The sequence below is a fragment of the Amphiura filiformis genome, chromosome 3, assembly GCF_039555335.1.
Source record: "Amphiura filiformis chromosome 3, Afil_fr2py, whole genome shotgun sequence".
Taxonomy (NCBI): domain Eukaryota; kingdom Metazoa; phylum Echinodermata; class Ophiuroidea; order Amphilepidida; family Amphiuridae; genus Amphiura; species Amphiura filiformis.
In genome coordinates, this window is record NC_092630.1 from 63,056,335 (window position 1) to 63,077,863 (window position 21,529).

At 37.3% G+C, this 21,529-nt stretch overlaps 1 protein-coding gene across 4 annotated transcripts in view; it reads left to right on the top strand.

Annotated features, from left to right (window-relative positions):
• Positions 1-6,727: 6,727 nt before the first annotated feature.
• The window catches only part of LOC140148919 (uncharacterized), a 24,126-nt gene continuing 9,324 nt past the window's right edge, over positions 6,728-21,529 (top strand). The window contains exons 1-9 of one of the 4 annotated variants that reach the window (XM_072171024.1): positions 6,728-6,818; positions 11,054-11,283; positions 11,784-11,977; positions 12,318-12,416; positions 14,286-14,444; positions 16,314-16,452; positions 17,780-17,991; positions 19,179-19,279; positions 20,704-20,864. In XM_072171024.1, the coding sequence (XP_072027125.1) occupies positions 11,846-11,977; positions 12,318-12,416; positions 14,286-14,444; positions 16,314-16,452; positions 17,780-17,991; positions 19,179-19,279; positions 20,704-20,770 (909 nt within the window). In that variant the 5' untranslated portion in view covers positions 6,728-6,818; positions 11,054-11,283; positions 11,784-11,845 and the 3' untranslated portion in view covers positions 20,771-20,864. Of the gene's footprint in view, positions 6,819-11,053; positions 11,284-11,783; positions 11,978-12,317; positions 12,417-14,285; positions 14,445-16,313; positions 16,453-17,779; positions 17,992-19,178; positions 19,280-20,703; positions 20,865-21,529 lie in introns of those variants that run through there. The other 3 variants (XM_072171026.1, XM_072171025.1, XM_072171023.1) reach the window with 3 other exon arrangements.

Sequence of the window (21,529 nt, forward strand, 5' to 3'; positions counted from 1 at the left end):
CAAGCACAACCCGATGACCGTGCGTAAGCAGTTGAAGGACTGGTGGATCAAGTCTACTTTTTTTCCACGTAGTTTTCTCAGTCGTCAATCCAGACGGTTGACGACTGAGGGCAGCAGTCTATGAATCGGCTAGTTGTGAAATGAGGATCTCGAAGAATCTCTTGGTTTCTCGCTCGCAATCCGTGTACAATAATTTAGACAAAAACACGCTCAGCACTGGCTGACCTGAAAGATAAGGTATATACTGTCATCTGTTTTCTGAAAAACATTTCAAAATTGCTTGCAAATTGCTAAGGAGGCATGTACATTTAATTCTGTGAGAAAAAACGAGACCAAGTTTGCTTTATTTTTGTTGTTTTTGATCATTTAAATGACACTAACTTTTTGTTCAATTTCTCCAAATTGAAAACCTTAGGCGACATTCGTCTACCTCCCCTCCGATTTACCAAATCATGAACTTTTTTGACTTCATTTTCACGTAGTTCACATAACTACGCTTCCTTTGGTATATTTATAGGTATGTGTTATTTAGATTAAGTGTCTAAAATGTTCTTCAAAAATGATGGAAAAATGCAAATTTTACCGAATTGCAGGCCTTTCTCGTGGTACTTTTTGCGTCACCTATTAATCAACATTCGGGTTGTACGCGCCCTAACACAAATACCGCGCCGGCGCGCGGTTAACTTTGCGTGACGCTCGCGCTATGCAAGTGGTGTACAGTGTGATACGCGTTTAAGTTCGCCACAGCATAAATAAGTAAACAAAAGTTTTAAAAACCTGAATATTTTCAAAGCTCATTTCATCTTCGCCGATAACTGTCTACCTCCCGGGTGATTTACGTCAATTTGTACAACATTTTCGTGGCATTTGTGTACAAAACCGTTTTATCTTTCATATTTGTGATTTTTACGATTGTGTTATTTTAATTACAAATACAAAATTAAGTTTAAGTATGATGCTTTTTTCCCCAACTTTCTACTGAAGTTGTTTAGTTCAAAACACACGTTTATTTTTCATCTAAATAATCTTTGATTTCCTTCTTTTTTTGTGAGATGCAAGTTCACTAGTTTGGAATGGCAATTTGAGAGAGTGATAATTTTTCGTGTTAAAATAAAGATATTAGAGCTCTTCAAACAGGGAAATGTCTTGGGCTGATTGTTCTCGAACCTCATTTTACCTTCCCAAAGAAGTGTCTACCTCCTGGTCGATTTACGCCAATTCGTACGGATTTTTCGAGGTATTTGTATTCAAAACCTTTGTATCGGTCATATTTTTGAATTATTCGAATGTGTTATTTCAATTACCGCAGAAAAATGGAATTTAATACTATGTTTTTTCCGACTTTTGTAATGAAATGTGCTAGTTCAAAACACACGCTATTTATTCATCCAAATAAACTTGGATCTACTTCTTTTTTTGCAACGTGCAAGTTCATTGGGTTGGGATGATAATTTGAAAGTTTCGTAATTTTTCGTGTTAAAACAAAGAAATGAGAGCTCTTCAAACAGGGAAATGTCATGAGCTAATTAGTATGCATAATTGGCCACGGAGCATTACGCGCACTGGTTGTTATGCATATTTTACTTTCACACAGAGCAGCGTTTGAGCGTGCTCACGACTGACTGGACATGATTATACGGAAAGAAGGAAAAATAAAGGTACATCGACGGGTCACGGGATTATGATAACGGGTGAACACGTCCACAGGCACGCTATGAGAGGACGTAATAAATACGGGGAAAAGATGTTAAATAAATAAATAAATAACATGGAAACGGAAAATCACAAGCTAAGCAGAAGAAACTAAAAAAGAAAATGTAAGAAGAGACAGATTGAGATAAATAAAATGTACCTTTTCAAATGATTCTACCTGTTCAGTAATTCTTCCTGTTATAGTGAACGCTCACATTTACTCATCTAGCGGGGACCAGCGCGAAGCGCGGGTATCCCGCTAGTCTTACTATAAATAGGCTAATGTTGTATGTGTGTATGTGGTTTATGTAAAAGGCTCCGTCAGTTTCGATCCAAATGTCGCCAAAGTCATACGGGAGATCGAGGAATATACGGGAAATTGCCTGGATTTTTTTTGGTTGAAATCGGTCAAGAATTGGCTGCAAAAACAGTGAAAATATGGGTAAAAACGGGGTTTTGTTATGAAAACTGCAGCTGGCATACAGCGCGTCAGCGTCGCGTGCGTAATGCGCACTACGCCAATGCGCGAGTAAACGGCGCAGAGCCTACCGACTTGCGAGCCACTGACCAGTGGACATGATAATATTATAGAAAGAAGGAAAAATAAATAGAAAATAAAGGACAAAAAGGTACATGGACGGGTCACGGGATTATGATAACGGATGAACACGTCCGCATGACACGCTATGAGAGGACGTAATGAATACGGGGGAAAATGTGTATTGTATAAACAACATGAAGCGGTATAAAGAAAAATGAAATTAAAATGACAAAAGAGGTACGAGTAATAGGCCAACGGTAGATGGAAACAGAAAATCACAAGCTAAGCAGCAATTTTTTTTTAATTGGGAACAAAATAGACCCATGTAGAAGAAACTGAAAAGAAAAAGGGAAATGTAAGAAGAGACAGATTTATATAAATAAAATGTACCTTTTCAATGATTCTACCTGTTCAGTAAATTCTTCCTGTTATAGTGAACGCTCACATTTACTCATCTAGCGGGGACCCGCGCGAAGCGCGTGTATCCCGCTAGTCTTACTATAAATAGGCTAATGTTGTATGTATGTATGTGTGTATGTATGTGGTTATGTAAAAGGCTCCGTCAGTTTCGATCCACATGTCGCCAAATTCATACGGGAGATCGAGGAATATACGGGAAATTGCCTCGACTTTATTTGGTTGAAATCGGTCAAGAATTGGCTGCAAAAACAGTGAAAATATGGGTAAAAACGGGGTTTTTGTTATGAAAATCAGTTACCAGCCTGCGCGTCACTGCAGCTGGCAGGCAGCGCGTCGGCGCGCGAGCGTAATGCGCACTACGCCAATGCTCGCGTAAACGGCGCAGAGCCACGCGACTTGCGAGCCAGAGACCAGTGGACATGATAATACAGAAAGAAGGGAAAATAAATAAAAATTAAAGGACAAAAAGGTACATGGACGGGTCACGGGATTATGATAAAGATGAACACGTCCGCATATACGCTATGAGAGGACGTATACGGGAAAAATATGTGTGTTGTATAAACAAAATGAAGCGGTTGACCTATACTATAAAGAAAAATGAAATTAAAATGACAAAAGAGGTACGAGTAATTAGGCCAACGGGTTAAATTAACTAAATGAAACGGGAACGAAACAAAGAAGGAAAGAAACTAATCAGGAAATGTAAGAAAAAAAGAAGCTATCCCAGTGGGCACAGATTAGGATTTCGACGTTGAATCAACGTTGATACAACGTCGAAGTTTCAACCTAACCTGATTTCAACCTGATTTCAACCTAGACGTTAGTTGAAATCGGGTTGAAATTTCAACGTTGATACAACGTTGAAATTTCCACCTGATTTCAACTAACCTCTAGGTTGAAATCGGGTTGAAATCAGGTTGAAGTCCATCAGGTTGAGGTCCATTTGCAAATACAACGTGATTTCAACCTGATTTCAACGTCGAAATTGATTTTGACGTCGAAATTTCAACGTGATTTCAACGTGATTTCAACGTCAGTTGTGCCCACTGGGTATAATAATGATAACAGAATTAAATAAAAAACATGGAAACGGGCAGCAAATACATCACAAGCAGCAAATAAAAAATGAAGCTAAAAGGGAAATGTAACAAATAACAGATTTAGAAAAAAAAATGGGAACGGGAATAAATAAATAAATAACATGGAAACGGAAAATCACAAGCTAAGCAGCATTTTTTTTTAATGGGAACAAAATATGTAGAAGAAACTGAAAAGAAAGGAAAAAAGGAAATGTAAGAAGAGACAGATTTATATAAATAAAATGTACGCTCCCATTTACTCATCTAGCGGGGACCCGCGCGAAGCGCGGGTATCCAGTAGCGTAGCCAGCAGGGGGGGGCAGGGGGGGCAGAGTGCCCCCCCTGACAAAAAAATGAAAGAAAAAGTGCCCCTCTGACAAAAAAATGAAAGAGAAAATCAGAAGGGCAAAGGAAAAGAAAAAGGGCAAGGAGCCCCTTTTCTAGCAAAATTCAGGGCCAAAATAGTATAAAATACAAAAATTTTCGCACATGGTAACAATAAAGCCCCTTTTTAGCCGGATAATGGCCGAAAATAGTGTAAAATACCATCTTTTTGGTGCTACGCGCGCACATCATCCCAATAAGGCCCTTTTCGGGAAGCTCGAAGACATACAGTCTCTATGTATTGTATGATGCAACTGCAATTTTTTCGTCTGTGCCCCGAAATTTTATTTTGCCCCCCCTGACCAAGAAAGCTGGCTACGCCCCTGCGGGTATCCCGCTAGTCTTACTATAAATAGGCTAATGTTGTGTGTATGTATGTGGTTTATGTAAAAGGCTCCGTCAGTTTCGATCCAAATGTCGCCAAATTCATACGGGAGATCGAGGAATATACGGGAAATTGCCTGGACTTTATTTGGTTAAAATCGGTCAAGAATTGGCTGCAAAAACAGTGAAAATATGGGTAAAAACAGGGTTTTTGTTATGAAAAACTGCAGCTGACAGGCAGCGCGTCAGCGCCGCGTGCGTAATGAGCACAACGCCAAAGCGCGCGAAAACGGCGCAGAGCCACGCGACTTGCGTGCCAGAGACCAGTGGACATGATAATATAGAAAGAAGGACAAATAAATAGAAAATAAAGGACAAAAAGGTACATGGACGGGTCACGGGATTATGATAACGGATGAACACGTCCGCATACACAAAATAGCCCCATGCAGAAGAAACTGAAAAGAAAGGAAATGTAAGAGATAGAGTAAGAGACAGATTTATATAAATAAAATGTACCGTACCTTTTCAATGATTCAATTCTACCTGTTCAGTAATTCTTCCTGTTATAGTGAACGCTGGCATTTACTCACCTGGCGGGGACCCGCGCGAAGCGCGGGTATCCCGCTAGTCTTACTACAAATAGGCTAATGTTGTGTGTGTGTATGTATGTGGTTTATGTAAAAGGCTCCGTCAGTTTCGATCCAAATGTCACCAAATTCATACGGGAGATCGAGGAATATACGGGAAATTGCCTGGACTTTATTTGGTTGAAATCGGTCAAGAATTGGCTGCAAAAACAGTAAAAATATGGTAACTAAATGAAACGGGAACGAAATAAAGAAGGAAAGAAACTAATCAGGAAATGTAAGGAAAAAAAGAAGCTCAAATAATGAGAACAGAATTAAATAAAAAACATGGAAACGGGAAATCACAAGCAGCAAATAAAAAAAAGCTAAAAGGGAAATGTAAGAAAGAACAGATTTAGTAAATAATGGGAACGGAGTCATCATCTACAATGCGTGTTAGGCAATGTTTTTTCCTCTTTTTTTTTGGAATATTTTATATATGTTTGCGCGCGCGTTCCGAGAAAATGATGCAGATCGTAAATGATGCAGGCCGTAAGTTTGCTCGCGCGTTCACAGAAGATGAGGCATGTCGCAACGGCTGATTTGCAAATCGCACTGTAAATGGTATATTGGGTAGATAAAATCAAACAAACAAACAGACAGACAAACAAACATGAAATATAAAAAATATACCAAATGATCTAGGCTATCTGACTCGTCTCATGCTAAGTCTTATGATTTCCTTCTTTTTTGTATTATTTCATTAGGTTTAAAAATGCTATCATCAGTAGATAGGCCTAACAAAATATAGGCCCTATTCACCCTTTCTCAATTTCTAAAATGACAATAGGCCTACTGAAAAACTTTTGTTCACAATCCTAAGTCAGAATATTATTAAATATAAATTGTGTACGACAGCATTTCGTTTATTTCAATCAATATTTTGCTCTTTTGCTATCTAGGCCTACTAGACTAAATATAACTCAAATGTAATGCATTTTGTTATTTCCTATAACGAAATAAATCGATGTTTCTACATGCCATAAAAATAATGTGCATGGAAACTTTCAACCTCTCTTATTTCAGCAAATATTTGTTGTAATTTTCTGAGAAAATGATACCAATAACAAGAATAGAGAACAAAAGGTCACTAAATAAAAAAATAGGGATCAAAACTAATGAAACTAAAGTGGGGACGGGTAAAAAAGGTCAATAAAACAAACGTATGGGTGAAAAGTGAATAAGACAAGAAAATGGATAAAAAAAAATTCAACGAAACTCTTTTTCACAAATTTTGCCATCTTCAGTAGGGCCTATAGCGATTAATGTAATTGTCAGATTTCCAAAAATGGTATGAACACGTGTATTTTGGTGCAAATATGGTTAAAAGGGTCACTAAAACAGAAATAGGTTTCAAAAAGTTAACAAATCAAAAGTAGGGATCAGAAAAGGTCAATAAAATGAATAAAACAGTCTCAGACATGTAAAAGTGAAGAGAGGTGAATAAAAAAGAAAAGCGATCAAAAATGTCATCAAAACTCTATTCATAAATTTCGCTATCTTCAGTAGATAGTGAGTGATGTATGGTAGGCCTACGGTTGTCATATTTCCAAAATGGTATTAAAAAAAAAAAAAAAAAAAAAAGCGGGGGGGGTATTCTAAAATACCTGCAAATGCTGCCCATCACTACGAGCATATCGCCCAGATCTATTTTTGCCGTCTGCTTTTTTCGTGTGACGGGATATATACGCGAAAAACCTGGCTGAAATAGCGGAATGTATGTTTTAAATTTCGTTGTTATATGAAGTAAGTTGATTGAAATATAATAAGGATGATAATGTCATGATTATGTAAGATCTAGATAAATATTCGTGTTAAAAATCAACTCAGAAAGACCAAGGCAAGGGCAAGGCTGCCGAATTCGACAGGCACGTTTGTTCAGTAAGCTTAAAAATATGTATATTATAATATTGACATGATTGATATTGTGTTATAATTAATTTAATATGTTAATTTTTATTACTCAGGAGTAGACATAAGGAGCAATAATCAGCTGGCCCCAGGACCTTCCCAAGGGCAAATCCACTGGCCCAGATTTGTTGTATTGTAACTTGTATTGATTATTCTATAGCCAAAATAACAAATTGAAATTCTCGATCATGAGAGCATATGTACCTTCTGCGTCAGCGTACTTTTCATAGAATAACACGACCGCGCGACCTGCATGACCGAACCTTGACCTTGCCTAGCAACGACCGTGTGATTGGTCAATTCTCAAACACATGAACAAAAGCTGTGTTTGCGCCGTAAGCGCCGGTCTTTGCGTAGTACGCTTGACGCAAATAACTGTGCGTACCCAAGTTGGCTCTCATGATCGAGAATTTAATATTTTGGCTATAACATGTCACTAGACCAGTCCGAGAGCTAGAGGTACTCACAGTACCGCTCTGTCAGTGAGTGTCACTACGAGGACGATTTCCACTGCACTGGCCTTCTCCGTAGAAAAAGGAACCAATACAGTTCGGGGGCACTCATAATTCACGGACGTCTCTGATATCAAATACTCTTGAAGCGTCATGTGATGTCACATAACACTAACAGTATCATATTTCAGAGACGTCTCATAAATCACATACTCCCTAGTTTCCATGTTTCAAAACCCAGTCGCAAACGATAGTACTACTACTAGTAATTTTGCTGAACGTGCCAGCGCAGTGGGAATAATTTTGTGAGTAAGCCTTGGGTTGTAGCTAGCCCAAGGCCAAGTTGAGTGCCTGCTTATTTTACTATCCAATTCATGATTTACAGCGCAAGCTCAGGTACCGGTACTCTTGTTTTTTTTCAAAAACATTTGATTTTGGCCATTGCTAGAAACAGGCACATCTGAGCGAGGGTGTTATTTATTTACTTGATAATAAAAAGGTCCTAAATCTGTGCCTCTGAAAACACCATTTTGGAGAAAATGATGAATAAAAGTAAAACCAAAATTAATCTTCTTCAGATGCTCTAGTTTGCATTGACAACAGATTCAGTGCTTTAGGAACCAGAATGCAACATTGGCTTCACTTTTTAGTATTTTTTTCCATGATAAGATATTAGATGCCCTCGGAAAAATCATCGTTTTGGTCAAAAAATTGGTCAAAAAATGGGTCAAAAAGGGGCATTTTTGGGAAAAAAGTCAATTTTGAACCAAAATTCATCTTCTGACAAAAGGGAAACATTGTTTGACAAAAACTTTCACCCTTTTCAGTTTTCACATAACAATTCCAGTTTACTTATTTCCTGGGATAATGCACTTTGGTAAAAATCCCCGGGGGCTAAAATGGGCTCAAAATGGCCAAAAAACATTTTTACCACTTTAAAATGTGAATACAAAATTTCACAGATTTGTTGAAAATGATGATATACATAATATTCAACAAAAATTAGGTTAAATTACAATGAAAACAAAAAAATTGACAGTGGGGCACAAAAATTATCAAGTCCCCATGCACTCCTATGGTACCGTAAGTCTTATCAGAAAATATGGCCTAATGTTCCGACAGTAATTTCATCATAACTTCACTTAGCAATAAAGTAGAAGATTGGTTTTGGTGTCAAATTGTTTCTGAAAAGTTCTCTCTTCCAATAAACAACAATTAATAGAATCAATTTGAAATCTTTATGCCTGTCCCTACCATTGCAATCTAATGTTCTGGGACCATTTGTCAGAATTTGCACTATAGATTTTTTGCACAGGTAGATATTTGCTAAACATAGGAAAGCTTATTCTAATATACTCAGCTTCGTTCGATGTGCTGCATCGAGTGCCCAGCTGTCAACACAGCTCGACGTATGTGATATCACAGCCCCCCGTATGTGACATCACTGACCGTCTTTGAAATCAGAGGCGTCCGTGAATTACGAGTGCCCCGAACTGAATAGGGCCATGATGTGTTGGGCTAGTCATTGACATTAATTCATAAATTATGCATGCCAGCAATGCCACTTCATCAATCATCATGTCATGATTTTGGCCAAATCTCGATCATGTCCATGGTCATGTCCATGCAACTGGTCCACTGGCACTGCACTGCGCTGGGCCATCGAGACAGAAAATCTTGGGAGTCCTTAATTCATGATTGTGTGGTCATGGACGGTGGTCCTGGTATGCGCTGGTGAATTGCGATCGCTATTAAGCCTTGACTGACAAGGTCGCCTACTACAATCATGAAATTGAACTAGTCTATGCATGGCGCCGACAACCAATGGGTCAAACGACTTGTTCTTGTTGTCAAGTGCATTGATCAGCCAATCAGTGTGATTGTTTATCTTTTCTGTGACTGCAGCTTGTGTATACGCTTGCACCAGCCCTCGAATTAAGGATCTGAAGGCACGGCAACTTTTTTAGGGCAACTTGATAATTTCAAGGCAGCACGTCAGTTTGAAATATTTCAAGAGGGCATCATGGGAACTGTTGAAAATTTGAGAAGGGCACCAAGGCAATTTCTTAAAAGTGAAGAAAACACACACAAACAGTCTGATAGATGATTTTATAATGAAGGGGCAGGGCTGGGGCACCGACTGCAACTTCATTTGAGGGCACGACAAGTGACTGCCGTCGGTAAAGGACATATTTTGAGGGCATTTGGGCACCCACGGCATTATGCCGTGGGTTAATTCGAGGGCTGGCTTGCACACAGCTCGGACCACAGAAGGGGGATCTTAAATTCTTTTAGACCACCCCGGCTATAATAGGTCAAAATTACTAATTTATCAAATTAAACTTTTGCATCAAGGTTAAACATGATTTTATCTACACAAACGTACCTTTTATTTCATAGAACAAGCTTTATTTTGTTCCAAAATCCATGTTTTTATCGCTATTTGGGACAAAAAAGAGCTAGTTGCAAAATCGGTGATGCCATCTCCGGGCGTTCGTGTAACACAAGCGCTTGATGTACGCTCGTTTTGACAGCAATTTACGCTAGCATATCGTGCATTTTAAAGCGTGTTGACAGTTTTTAACTGCCTGACGCAATTCTGCATTTATTCAAGATGGCAAATTTCTCGAAAAACGTACAATGTATTTTTCTAAGAAATTCTTCCATTTCATGAATTCTTTGCCACTTTTCACTCATCTGATCATCTTTTTATGTTACGTAAGTGATGCTGATTTTATGAAGGTATGTTGTTTGCTTTTTCAATTACTGGTATTTTTTAATCAATTTTTGAGACAAAAACTTCCTAGCAGAATAGCTGTTTTCACCTGTTTTCAAAAATTTATTTTAACCTTGTTTTTTACCCCATATTATTTCCCTCATTATTCAAAGCCCTGCCCTCCTTTCATACATTAATTGTATGAGGCCAGTCAGATAGAGGATAGATTTAAAACATGAAACCAACAATTTATGTTATGACAGAAAATATGCAACTTTTTCATGTTTTTGTGTGACTTACTGGGACTTTTCAAATGTTTAAATACGGGTACCCATATTTGAAAGTCATAGTATACATGTATTTATAATGTTTCTGATGAGTTTTAATTTTGTTCTGGAATTGCAGTAAAGATATCGAAGCTGATATTAAACCACTAATACATCTTTTGGGCATGTACACTAGGATCAGCAATACTCTGTACTCATAAGATCAATTTCCTGCAAAATTAGGATTAGGAAACACAAACCTGTTCCAATTCCCCAAACTTCAAATATTGTCATAAAAATGTATAAAATTATGTCAGGCAAAAAAACAAGAATGGTTTCTGAAAGCTTTGTTAGGCTACTTTGCATGAAACAATAACTTGGAAGCATTGAATGAACTTTTAAAATTCATACAGATGTACCATTTCTGTGGAGTTAACCATAGGTATTATCGGTGGGATACATATACCATTTTTTTAGAGAGACTACATGTAAAATCTTTGAGCTGCCAAAGAGGGATTTGTTAGGATAATGATCATAATGTGCATGCGTAGCATACAAAAAATTGTATTTTAAAATAAAGATATGTATACGGTACCTTAATATTACGAATACCCATTTTCACATGTTTTCAATTAGGGCCAAAGTTCTGAAGTGCTTTGAACCAACAGGCTGACATGGCATCATCATCGAAGGGCAATATTGACACAGAGGAAGTAAAAGATGGACAACTGTTGGACAGTGGTCAAATTCCCATTTTGGGTATGTTCATTCTCTGGAGGAAACTGAGACAGTTCTCAAAAACTTTGAAGATGCAACAAAATCAAGATTTGTTGTTTACCAGAAGGAGAAAACATTTGGTGCAACAGGTGAGGATTAATTGTTTTGTAGCTTGTTTCTAAATGTATGCAGGCCAATTTGAGTTTATCAAAGATCAGCAAGTCAGTGGATTTAAATAGTGAACAGCTGCACATTGTACTTTCTCTATGAAGTAATAGCAGACTGAATATTTCATCAATTTTTTTTTTTTAATGCTTTTTAAGTTCAGAATTAACTTCCAAACCGTCCATTGAATTAAAAGCCTTTGGAAGTATTTTTTGGAAGTTATAATGACAAGTAAAGAAAAATGCAATGTAGATTTGCTTCCAGTCAAATAGAGACTCCATGATACCCATGTGATGAAGTAACATTAATTAGTAATCTGACCACCATGCTTAAATTTGCTCTCCATCTCATAATCTCCCATATCATGATGTTCATCTACCAAGCAAGACTTACAATATGCCAAACATGTTTTCTTGAGTGTTTATTTCTAAATATGTGTACGTCAAACTGAAATCTTGCATATATATCTCTATTTTGTGTTTAGGGTTTAACTTGAATAAGAGCAGAATCTTCTTCAGGGCAACAGAGGACCGACAAGCTAATCCAATGTCTGTGTGGCCAGAATTTGATGGCATTCCATTTATTATACTGGGAAGGAAGATATATGGTTGCCACTTGGGCAAAGATAAGGATTATGGAGCCAAGCTAAAACTGAGGGAAAGCAGAGATAAAACGATGGTAAATTGCAGGACAATAACCAAGATTTTGGTAAAACTAACAATATAATGCATAATTACTTCAGCCTTTTACAGCATATTAATATTTCAAATAGAATAAATTAAGCTTTTGTTTTCCTTAAGGATTAAGGAAGTTACAGAGGTGAGTAACTCTATCCAGATATCAAATATGGTACTAATAATTTGCAAGTCACTGAAAGTAGTTCTCCCTTAGGGCATTATTTTGTTGATATTGTTTTCTGAAATTGTGGATTTTGCAATATGTTGCATACATTTATCATGTTATTGTTCTTGAAATTCTTGTTTTGTCATATTATTATTATTATTATTACTATTTACAGAGCCAAGAACCACCTAAGGCACCCTTACGTGCAACTAAGAAACTTGGATGTCCTGCAAAGATCAGCATGGTGCAGATTATTAAATTTCCAGAGTACAAGGTCAGATTAATAGATTTACCAGGGCAAATTAACTAAATGATTTTGGCCCCATAGAATGTGCTCATGGCTGCATAAATTTGCCAACAACAAAATTGTACTCCTTGGTGGCCATCTCTGATATGCAGTGAGGAAAAAACATGTAATTACTTCATAATCCATGGCATGAAAATGTCAGCATTTCAATGGAGTTTTGCTTTTTTGGTGTTTCAGTATTTTCCATGTTTATAAATTCAATCCTGTCTATTTTCTGCTGTTTAAACGACCAGCTGGAGGTGCTCCCCAGCACGGAGGAATGCGATCATAATCAGTGATAATGGTTACATGCATAGAACGTAAAGAGGCACAGAAATTTAGCGGTATACCACTGTAAAATGGTGTGATATGCATATGGGTGCCTGCACTACCAAAGTCAAACAATATCTCTACTTTAAATCCAAATTTTAGTCCGAATTTTAGTCCAAATATAGAATAAGCATTAGGGTTATGGTTAGCGAGTCTTATTCTATATTCGGACCAGAGAACCTTATTTATTATTTGGACTAGCGAACCCTCGGACTAGAGAACCCGATATTTGGACTAGCAAACCTTTTTCAGTATTTTCGGACTAGCAAATGGTAAATCATGTGTTCGGGCTAGCGAACCTTCAGACTAAGGAGCCTTCAGACTAAGGAGCCTTCGGACTTGGGAACCTTTGGACTAGTGTCGAGAGTTCCAAGATGGCCGCTTGCCATGGCGGCCATCTTGGATGTGCAGGAAGGGAATATTCCTATTTATGAGATGTGCGCAAGAGTGTTAAATCAAAGTATATAGTTGGGAAAAACAAAGGGAGAGAGAGAGAGAAACATCTTAATTGCATTGTAATTTTAAATTCTCTGCTCAATTCTATCAGTTTTGGGCATAGAGAAAGTGTAACTCAACTTTCAGTCTTCCTAAGATGACCTTCAGCGTGTTTATACTGAGCACCTCGCATTACATGAATTCACCTTCACCGCATTTCAATCCTCTCGCATTCACTGGGTCGTTTCTACTGCGCTGTTAATGCAGGGTAACAATTCACTACCCACATATTTAGTGGGGAAGGCGGAAGTCCAGCAAATAGTTTTGTGACCTTTCAAGGTCAAATTTTGAATGCTCACACTGTATTGTGATAGGCTAACTTCCGGAAGAGCGCCGCGTAGGGGAAGACTGTAGTTTTCGTAGGGCGCCGGATCATTCAAAAAAACCACTATTAACCACCTCAATAGGTGGTTGGCGGATTCACTCGCATTACGCGCATTAACCTTCACCCGATCTGTTTCTGCTGGGGCCGTTACCGCGTATTCCTCGCATCACCCTGAATTCACTCGAATTAACCCGCAACCGTCTGCTCAGTAGAAACACGCTACTTCATGGCTGATTCATCTTTTTAAGGAGTGTTTTGGGGATAAATGGATGTGGAGCAAATATCCAAAGAAGCTTAGAATTAAAAAATTAAACAGATATGAACAAAAAGGTCAGAAGTTATGGCTCTGTAAAATTTTAATTCAAACAATTGTGAATTGAGAATAAAACATTCAATTTTGTAGAAAAAGTATCTTTCTTGGGAATTCATTGATTTATGCTGCTATAAACTTGTGTAACTGATAACCAATATTTTCCGTACTTTGTTCAGTACCAAAAGTTTAGGAAATACTGCCCATCTTTATGTTATAAAAAGTGCAGAGTTATTTTATTGTTTCCTCACTAATACAAGTTTTATTTTGAGGTCCTACAGGCTTATAGTCAAGTTACAGTCAACTTTGCATGTAAAACAGAAAATAAAATTTGTTGTAATGAGAACAAAATAGATTTTGTGAAATTTCATCTTGAGTACTTTCCCTTTTGCTCCAGCAGGTAGAGCAAGTAGAGAGTGAAGTGCAGCGCAGGCAAATCTTCAAAAAACTTCACCAGGATGTAAACAAAGATCCAACAGCCCTGAAATTTGAAGTGAGATATTACATCAAATTCAGCAGACCAGAAGATCATTCACATACTATGGTTCATTTTCAGGCAAGTGATAATGACTACAGACAAGTATCAGTAAATGAGTACAGACAGAGTGTGGCAATTGTATGTGATTTATTGCTTATAATAGCAGAGGAGTCATCTACAAATTTGTTTGAAATTGATCCAATCAGTCTAATGCCACCAAGAATGAAATGGAGGTACATGCTGACAAAAGATGGACAAAATTATAGAAAACATTAAATAATAGACCCTATGCAATAAACACACCAGAAGGCTATAACAATTGAAATGGCAGCCATGTTGGAGGTCATTTCTAAGATAGCTTAAGGTAACGGAGGGACAGGTCTCTAGATCGATTCCACAGCCATTCATACCTATCACCTGTTTTATTGTATTATCATGAATTCTCTTGTGGTACCTTATGGAAGACACAATTTTATATAAATAAGGATGACCCTGTCATGAGTGACATAGTATTGCATTTCCTTTATTGTTCACCCAACTGTTCATAATTTTGCAACCAGGTATGCTACGTGAGTTACGTCACATATATGTGCATCAATGTTTCTATTATTTGAAAGTTTACTTTTGGACAAATATAAATAACTCAAATTTTAAACATTATATTAACCCTAACCGCCTAGGGGCTTTTTGGCTGACGGGAAGGGAAAGAAGGAAAGAATAAAGAGAAAAGAAGGAAAAAAGTTGTTTGCTCTGGGTGGGATTCGAACCGAGACCCCTCGCATGCCAAGCACTCGGTCGGCGACACTTTGCCACGGGTCTTAACCCGCACCAGCGAAACCCGTGCCTATATATCACTTAGAGCGTATTGTGTCATCACACCACGTGGGATGCATGCACGAACAGCGTATATATCAAGTAGTATTTTGTAGTATTCAGGAGCGTTAGGGTTAAGGAAGCCTATACTGAGTTTCGATAGTGGTAACCTAACCCTAACCGCCTAGGGGCTTTAGCGACGGAAGGGAAAGAAGGAAAGAATAAAGAGAGAAAAGAAGGAAAGAAGTTGTTTGCTCTGGGTGGGATTGAACCTGAGACCCCTCGCATGCCAGCACTCGGTCGGCGACACTTTGCCACGGGTCTTGGGCTTCGCTGGCCAGCGAAACCGTGCCTATATATCACTTGGGGCGATTGCGTCATCACACCACGTGGGATGCATGCACGATATCAAGTAGTATTTTGTAGTATTCAGGAGCGTTAGGGTTAATAGAGTCAGATCAGGTGATATTTTGAGGTGACGACTTAGTTATTTATCTACACCCTTTTGAAGATACTAAACACTAGGTACATGATGGTACAAAATTACCCGAAAATGCCAGGCCTACTACAAATTGTGGATCTTATTTTGCATTTTGATGAGATGGATAGTCTAGTTGATAATCAATGAAAACTGATGGGCTGGATACCAATCATTTGGTAGAGTTGATATTGCAGCCTGTATTAGTTTACAAAAGTGCATCAAAACAAAACCCCAATACAATAATTTGTATTTTGTGCTCTTACCATTTGTATACACTAAAATGATGACAATTAAAGGGAAACAGTGATGACAGCAACCATCATCATTCATCAACATCATCACCAGATACTATTGACTTGTTTTGATGATTATGACCATTACAATGACAAAAATTACAGCATCAAAATCATTGGGGTACTATAATAAACTTGACTTGCAGTAATTGCAATAAATCGTGGCCATCGCATAATATAACTGTCGTGTACATGTAGTGAACTAAGCATACATTATTTTTGTACACTGTAATGACACAGCTGTGCGCCTGTGTGTTGCTGTTGTTGTTGAGCTACATGTGTACCAAGTGTTCCACAGTGGCCATGATTTATTTGACAGGAATGTAGTTGTTTCATTGATACCACTACTTCTTCTTATAGATTGAGGAGACCCATCGTGACAGCATGGATTACCGTCTTGTTCGTCATCTTTGTTATCTTCATCATCAAGGTATTAACAGACTTAGTGAAATGGAGACTGCACTTTCAGAGTATGTTGAGGAGACTTTATATCCTAGTGGTAGGTATTATTTATCATTCTTATTCAATGAGTCGTCTTGTAAAGAATTCGCGTAATTTGATTGGTTTTCTGGTGTATAATATCTCACAATAGTTGATAGTGATATTAGTCAGGGTAGCGCGCCGCCACATATAACGATGGCACGCTTGTTGCTCCTCAACGATCGCTAGGCGATAATGCGTTCTCGTAATACGTCGGCGAGAACTAAGAACGCGACCGGGCGGCTTAGATGTTCGTGATGGTTTCGTTCATTTAAAACAACGGGATGTCCTCACAAAAGTAACTTTATTTTTTCTGAAAAAGGCAGTTTTTCTCGTAAAAATTACATTAAAACTGAATAAGAATGAGAATAAAAGATAGGATTTTGTCTTTTGCCTATCCAATATCGTGTCATAATGGATGGGCTGGCCAATATTTTTATCGTAGTGGGTACCGGCTGCGCTGGCATCCACTACTCAAAATATTGGCCAGCCCATCCATTGCGACACGATATTGATAGGCAAAAGACAAAATCCTATCTTTTATCTCTAATAATATGATGATGAGTTACTGGCTTTGGGATATAGGAATGGTACAATTAAATTGGGAAGAATATTCACTATTAAAATAGTTTGATAAAATTGCAGGTTAACATGGAAAAGGTTTACTGTGGACACTCTTGACAAAATAGAATAAAAAATAATGAAGGCAAAACAATATCCATCTTCTGTAGATAATGATAAAACCATGGGCTTGAATTATAATGCAAAAAGAGCTTACGTGGGTGCAAATAATCTGTAGACTGAAGGAAAATATCGGATATATGCTTCTATAAGATAGTTGAAGCATTTTTAAGTAGGAGTCAGGAATCAACATAGTTTTACTAAATTGGTGTGGTGAATTTAAATTTACTATTTCAGAAGTTGTATTTTGAGTTTATGACCTCAAAATTCCCCTCTGCAATTGTTGCATAGGTTGATCAAATTATGTGGTCCAAAGCCCAAGGGATTGTAAGAATATAAAGGAGACAAAAACAAGTTCAGGGGTCTGTTTACAAGTTGTTCTTGGGGACAGGAGAGTTGAAATTGCTCAATGTTTTGTTAAATTTAAAGTAAATTGTTTATCTAGCTTAACCCCTTATAATGGATTAAAAAAAAGGAATAGTTTAAAAAATCCCATATCTGTAATGTTGGGTTGATTTGTTACTCCGGGTTCAATAGGATCAAATCAAATGGCCATTGCCTTAACTTCTAATTTCTAAAACAGGCTGAATATAATTGCATGACCAAGAAATTAAGTACGTTTTGATTGTGCACAATTTATAACTTTTACTGTATCTTTATTTCAGGTGATGCTCCACCAAAGGGTATATATCCTGGACTCTACCCAGGTAAAGTAGCAATCCAATACCACATCAACAATGCCAGATGTACAGAACAACTGATTCACATAGATACAAAGTTGTTCAACAAGGTGGTAGAAGAATGGAGAGATCTGTATCCTACCCACAGCTTTTACTACCAAGCATATATCAAGGAGAAGAGCAAAATTGAACAACAAGTATGTTTTATCTTAGTTATAGTAAACACATGTGTTAGATAGAAGCAACAATTAAGCTAAAGGGTAAAATTACTGAAGATAATTCATTTAAAATTAAACTGCTGATGTTGCTGGGTCATTAAAGATAGTTCTGCATGTTATGCCAATGTTGCTATCTTCAGAAGATAGCTCACTTACGATTGTGTGATGCTTGTTGAAAAACAGGTCATATCAGATATTGTTACAACTTTTTACATATGTGATTGATCAGGCAAAATTAGTCTGATATTGATCAAAATCAAAATTCAGTTTTTAATTTTATTACATGGGCCATTCTCAGAGCTTTATTTTGCTGAAAACCCCATCATAATTAGACTTACTGTTCTAGAATTACGATCATTTTAGTTGTTGTTCAGAACAATGAAATACAAAAAGAAGTTGAAAGCTATTATTGGCTATTTCTCAAAATCAATATACCCGACATCCAACTCATTTTGCTTGATCACATCACATATAATATTCTCCTTCTGAATTGGGATATTTTGCTTCTTTGTTTCTTCCTGTATAGAGCCGTGAGCGTGACGTCATATGCCGCCATCTTGTGGGTACTCGCTGTGATGGTCGTTCGATCTCCATGCGTGAACAGCAAAATCACCGCGTTGATGTGCGATAACAGCTGCGTGGCAAGCTGCGCCCTGCGCGTAGTGTCCGACGCATGAACACACAGATCATTTGTACCCACAAGATGGCGAAAGGCTGGCGGCCTCTATTGTCTATATTCTCTTCCCTTTCCTTGCTGATCAATAATCTACCATTTTCCTTTATTTTTGTGAAAATTCATGTAGCAAACTGCCAATTTCAAGTAATCAAAAATGTCAATGAAAAATCTTATTCTGGTCTGTGCCACTTGATATTGATCAAGAAAATGATCAAGAAAACATTGATCAGAAAAAATCACTAAAACATTGATATGTTGTTCAGTTGTTGTGAAGCAAGGACTAGCATTCAGTGTTCAAGTTTTACAAATTGCAGATGAGCTATAAATTACTCTCCTGATTATATTTAGCAACTTTAGGGAGTACAATCATTCCTAAGGAATTTGGGTGAGCTTTTCAGGAGAGGTATAAATTGGTCCTGTGAATGCGCAAGTCTGGAATATTATTCCATAAATACAGTAATATAGTATGCAACATGTTTGTGTGTTGTAGGAAACAGAGCATCATTATGCCAAAGATATGGTGGAACCAGCAAAACTGCAGAGTTTCATGTTCTGCTATCAGAGTGACACTCAGCAAAGATTACTTTCAAGGTAAACTCTGTTCACAAACTTCCTGCTTAATATGAGAATAAATTACTTACCATCAGTGTTATTGGCAGTAAATGTATGTGTACTATATTTGTTCCATTAAGCACCAATGCCCAAATTAAGGTGGTTTTGGATGATATTTCTGGAATTTGAAATCAAGAAATGCTCTGAGCATGTTTTCAATAGACTAATTGAGTAGGGCCTACACTGATCAGTATGCCTTTTGTTTGAAGCAAATCGGACATACAGTTTTCATAAAACATCAATTTATATTTTCTTTGTATCTTATTGTTTTTATCAATAATCAATGTAGTTAATGAGCTAATATGACTGTAAAGGCTCATTAATATGTAATTTTGCCAATATTTTGCTAAAATCCATGCATAAATGTTCATAGTACTTTTTATTTTGCATACTTTTGCCCTGAAACTTGGTCAAAGTGTTTCTAATATGTTCTCTAATGTATTATATAGTGAAGCCACTAATTAGCATATTTGCATAATTAATGAGCTAATTTGCATAAATGGTAATTAATTATGCAAATATGCAAATTAGGGCGTGTTTACTACTATATAATACATTAGAAATATAAGGAACACTTTGACCAAGTTTCAAGGCAAAAGTATGCAAAAAATAAAAGTACCCTGAACATTTATGCATGGATTTTTAGCAAAATATTGGCAAAAATTATATATGTTAATGAGCTTCTCCAGCCATTTTAGCTCATTACCTTTATTGATTATTGATAAAAACAATAAGATACAAAGAAAATATAAATTGACATATTTTGAAAACCGTATGTCTAATTTGCTTCAAACAAAAGGCATATTGATAGTTGTGATTTGCGCTACTCAATTAATCTGTTTAAAACATGCTTAGAGCACTTCCATAATGCCTCCAATACCACCTTAAGTGCCCACCCATTATTTTTCAACTTACAGAATATGAATCTATTAACTGCCCATCCAAAAAGTTTGGTTAAGCTCAAGTATGCCAAGAGTACATTATGCTTTTCCCCAGGTTTAAATTTTAATTGTGTTATTCTGTCCTGAAAAGGTTGAAATAATTAATATTAGCTATAACTGTCAGGAAAGGTTTCTGTCCATTTAAGCCAAAATAACAAGACAAAGTAACCCCACAGGCTATTTTGGCAGTTTAACATGGATCTTTATCTGGGGGACTTCAGTTAAAGTGTCACTCCCAACCTTTGTAGTTTGGTCCCATCCCATTCCATGCATGATATAGGGCTCTGCTTGGGGTATATTATCATTGCTAATACAGTAATACAATCCAAAATCAAACATTGAATATATATGTCTTTATTTTAATCACAATATCACTCTCACTTGTGTAAAACTTGCCAGAATTTATGCACACATACACAATGCTTCCTTGCTAATATTTGAATGTGTTATGTATTTGACTAGATTTGGTCAGAATTTGGCTGTTTTAGACACTACCAAGAAAAGATCCCAGTACCAACTTACTTCTTAATGGTAAGAACCAATACTTGCTACCAAGTTGTTGCCACAATCTCACTACAGTTCTTGTCTGCTACCAACTTGAAACAGGCACTTGCATTCTTGAGGTAAGTCCAGGGGTAGCACTAGGTTTTAAAACCAGGGTTCTGAAAACCCTGAACTCCCCCAGAAAATCCAAAACATGGGGGCGCAAACCAAAACCAGGGGCTTTTTATTTGCAATCATGTTTTAGGAACTTTTATTGCCAGAACAGTGAGAACACCCCTTACCAAAAACCTAGTCCTGACCTAAACCCAACTCCAGCTTTCTCCTCCTAAACCCCTACAATCATGTTAACCAAACTCTAACCCTGACTTTAAAACTAAAATAATTCAAACCCTTAAAACTGCTCAGTTCTGAAAATTACGATCACACGATTTGACTATGTTGTGTACATGTACAGTCAATCATTGTCACAGTTTGTCTACTCTGAAGTACAAAGTGACAACGCACATGTATACAGCTAAGCGTTAACAGTGCGCAGTGCTGCGTCTTTGCTGCAGGTATGCGTGCCTTTAAAGTCGGCACAATGTGTGCGTCGGCGTCGGTACTTTGTACTTCAGAGTAGACTGACTTTTAGTGGTGCAGAATTCGGCACCCAAATATCGTATGTGAGCCACTAATTTACTGCTAATTATACCTACATTAAAACATTACCGTAAGTAAGAGTACAAATTTGACATTTATGTGTTGAGAATACTCAATTTTTACTCGGCATGACTTGAATATTAGT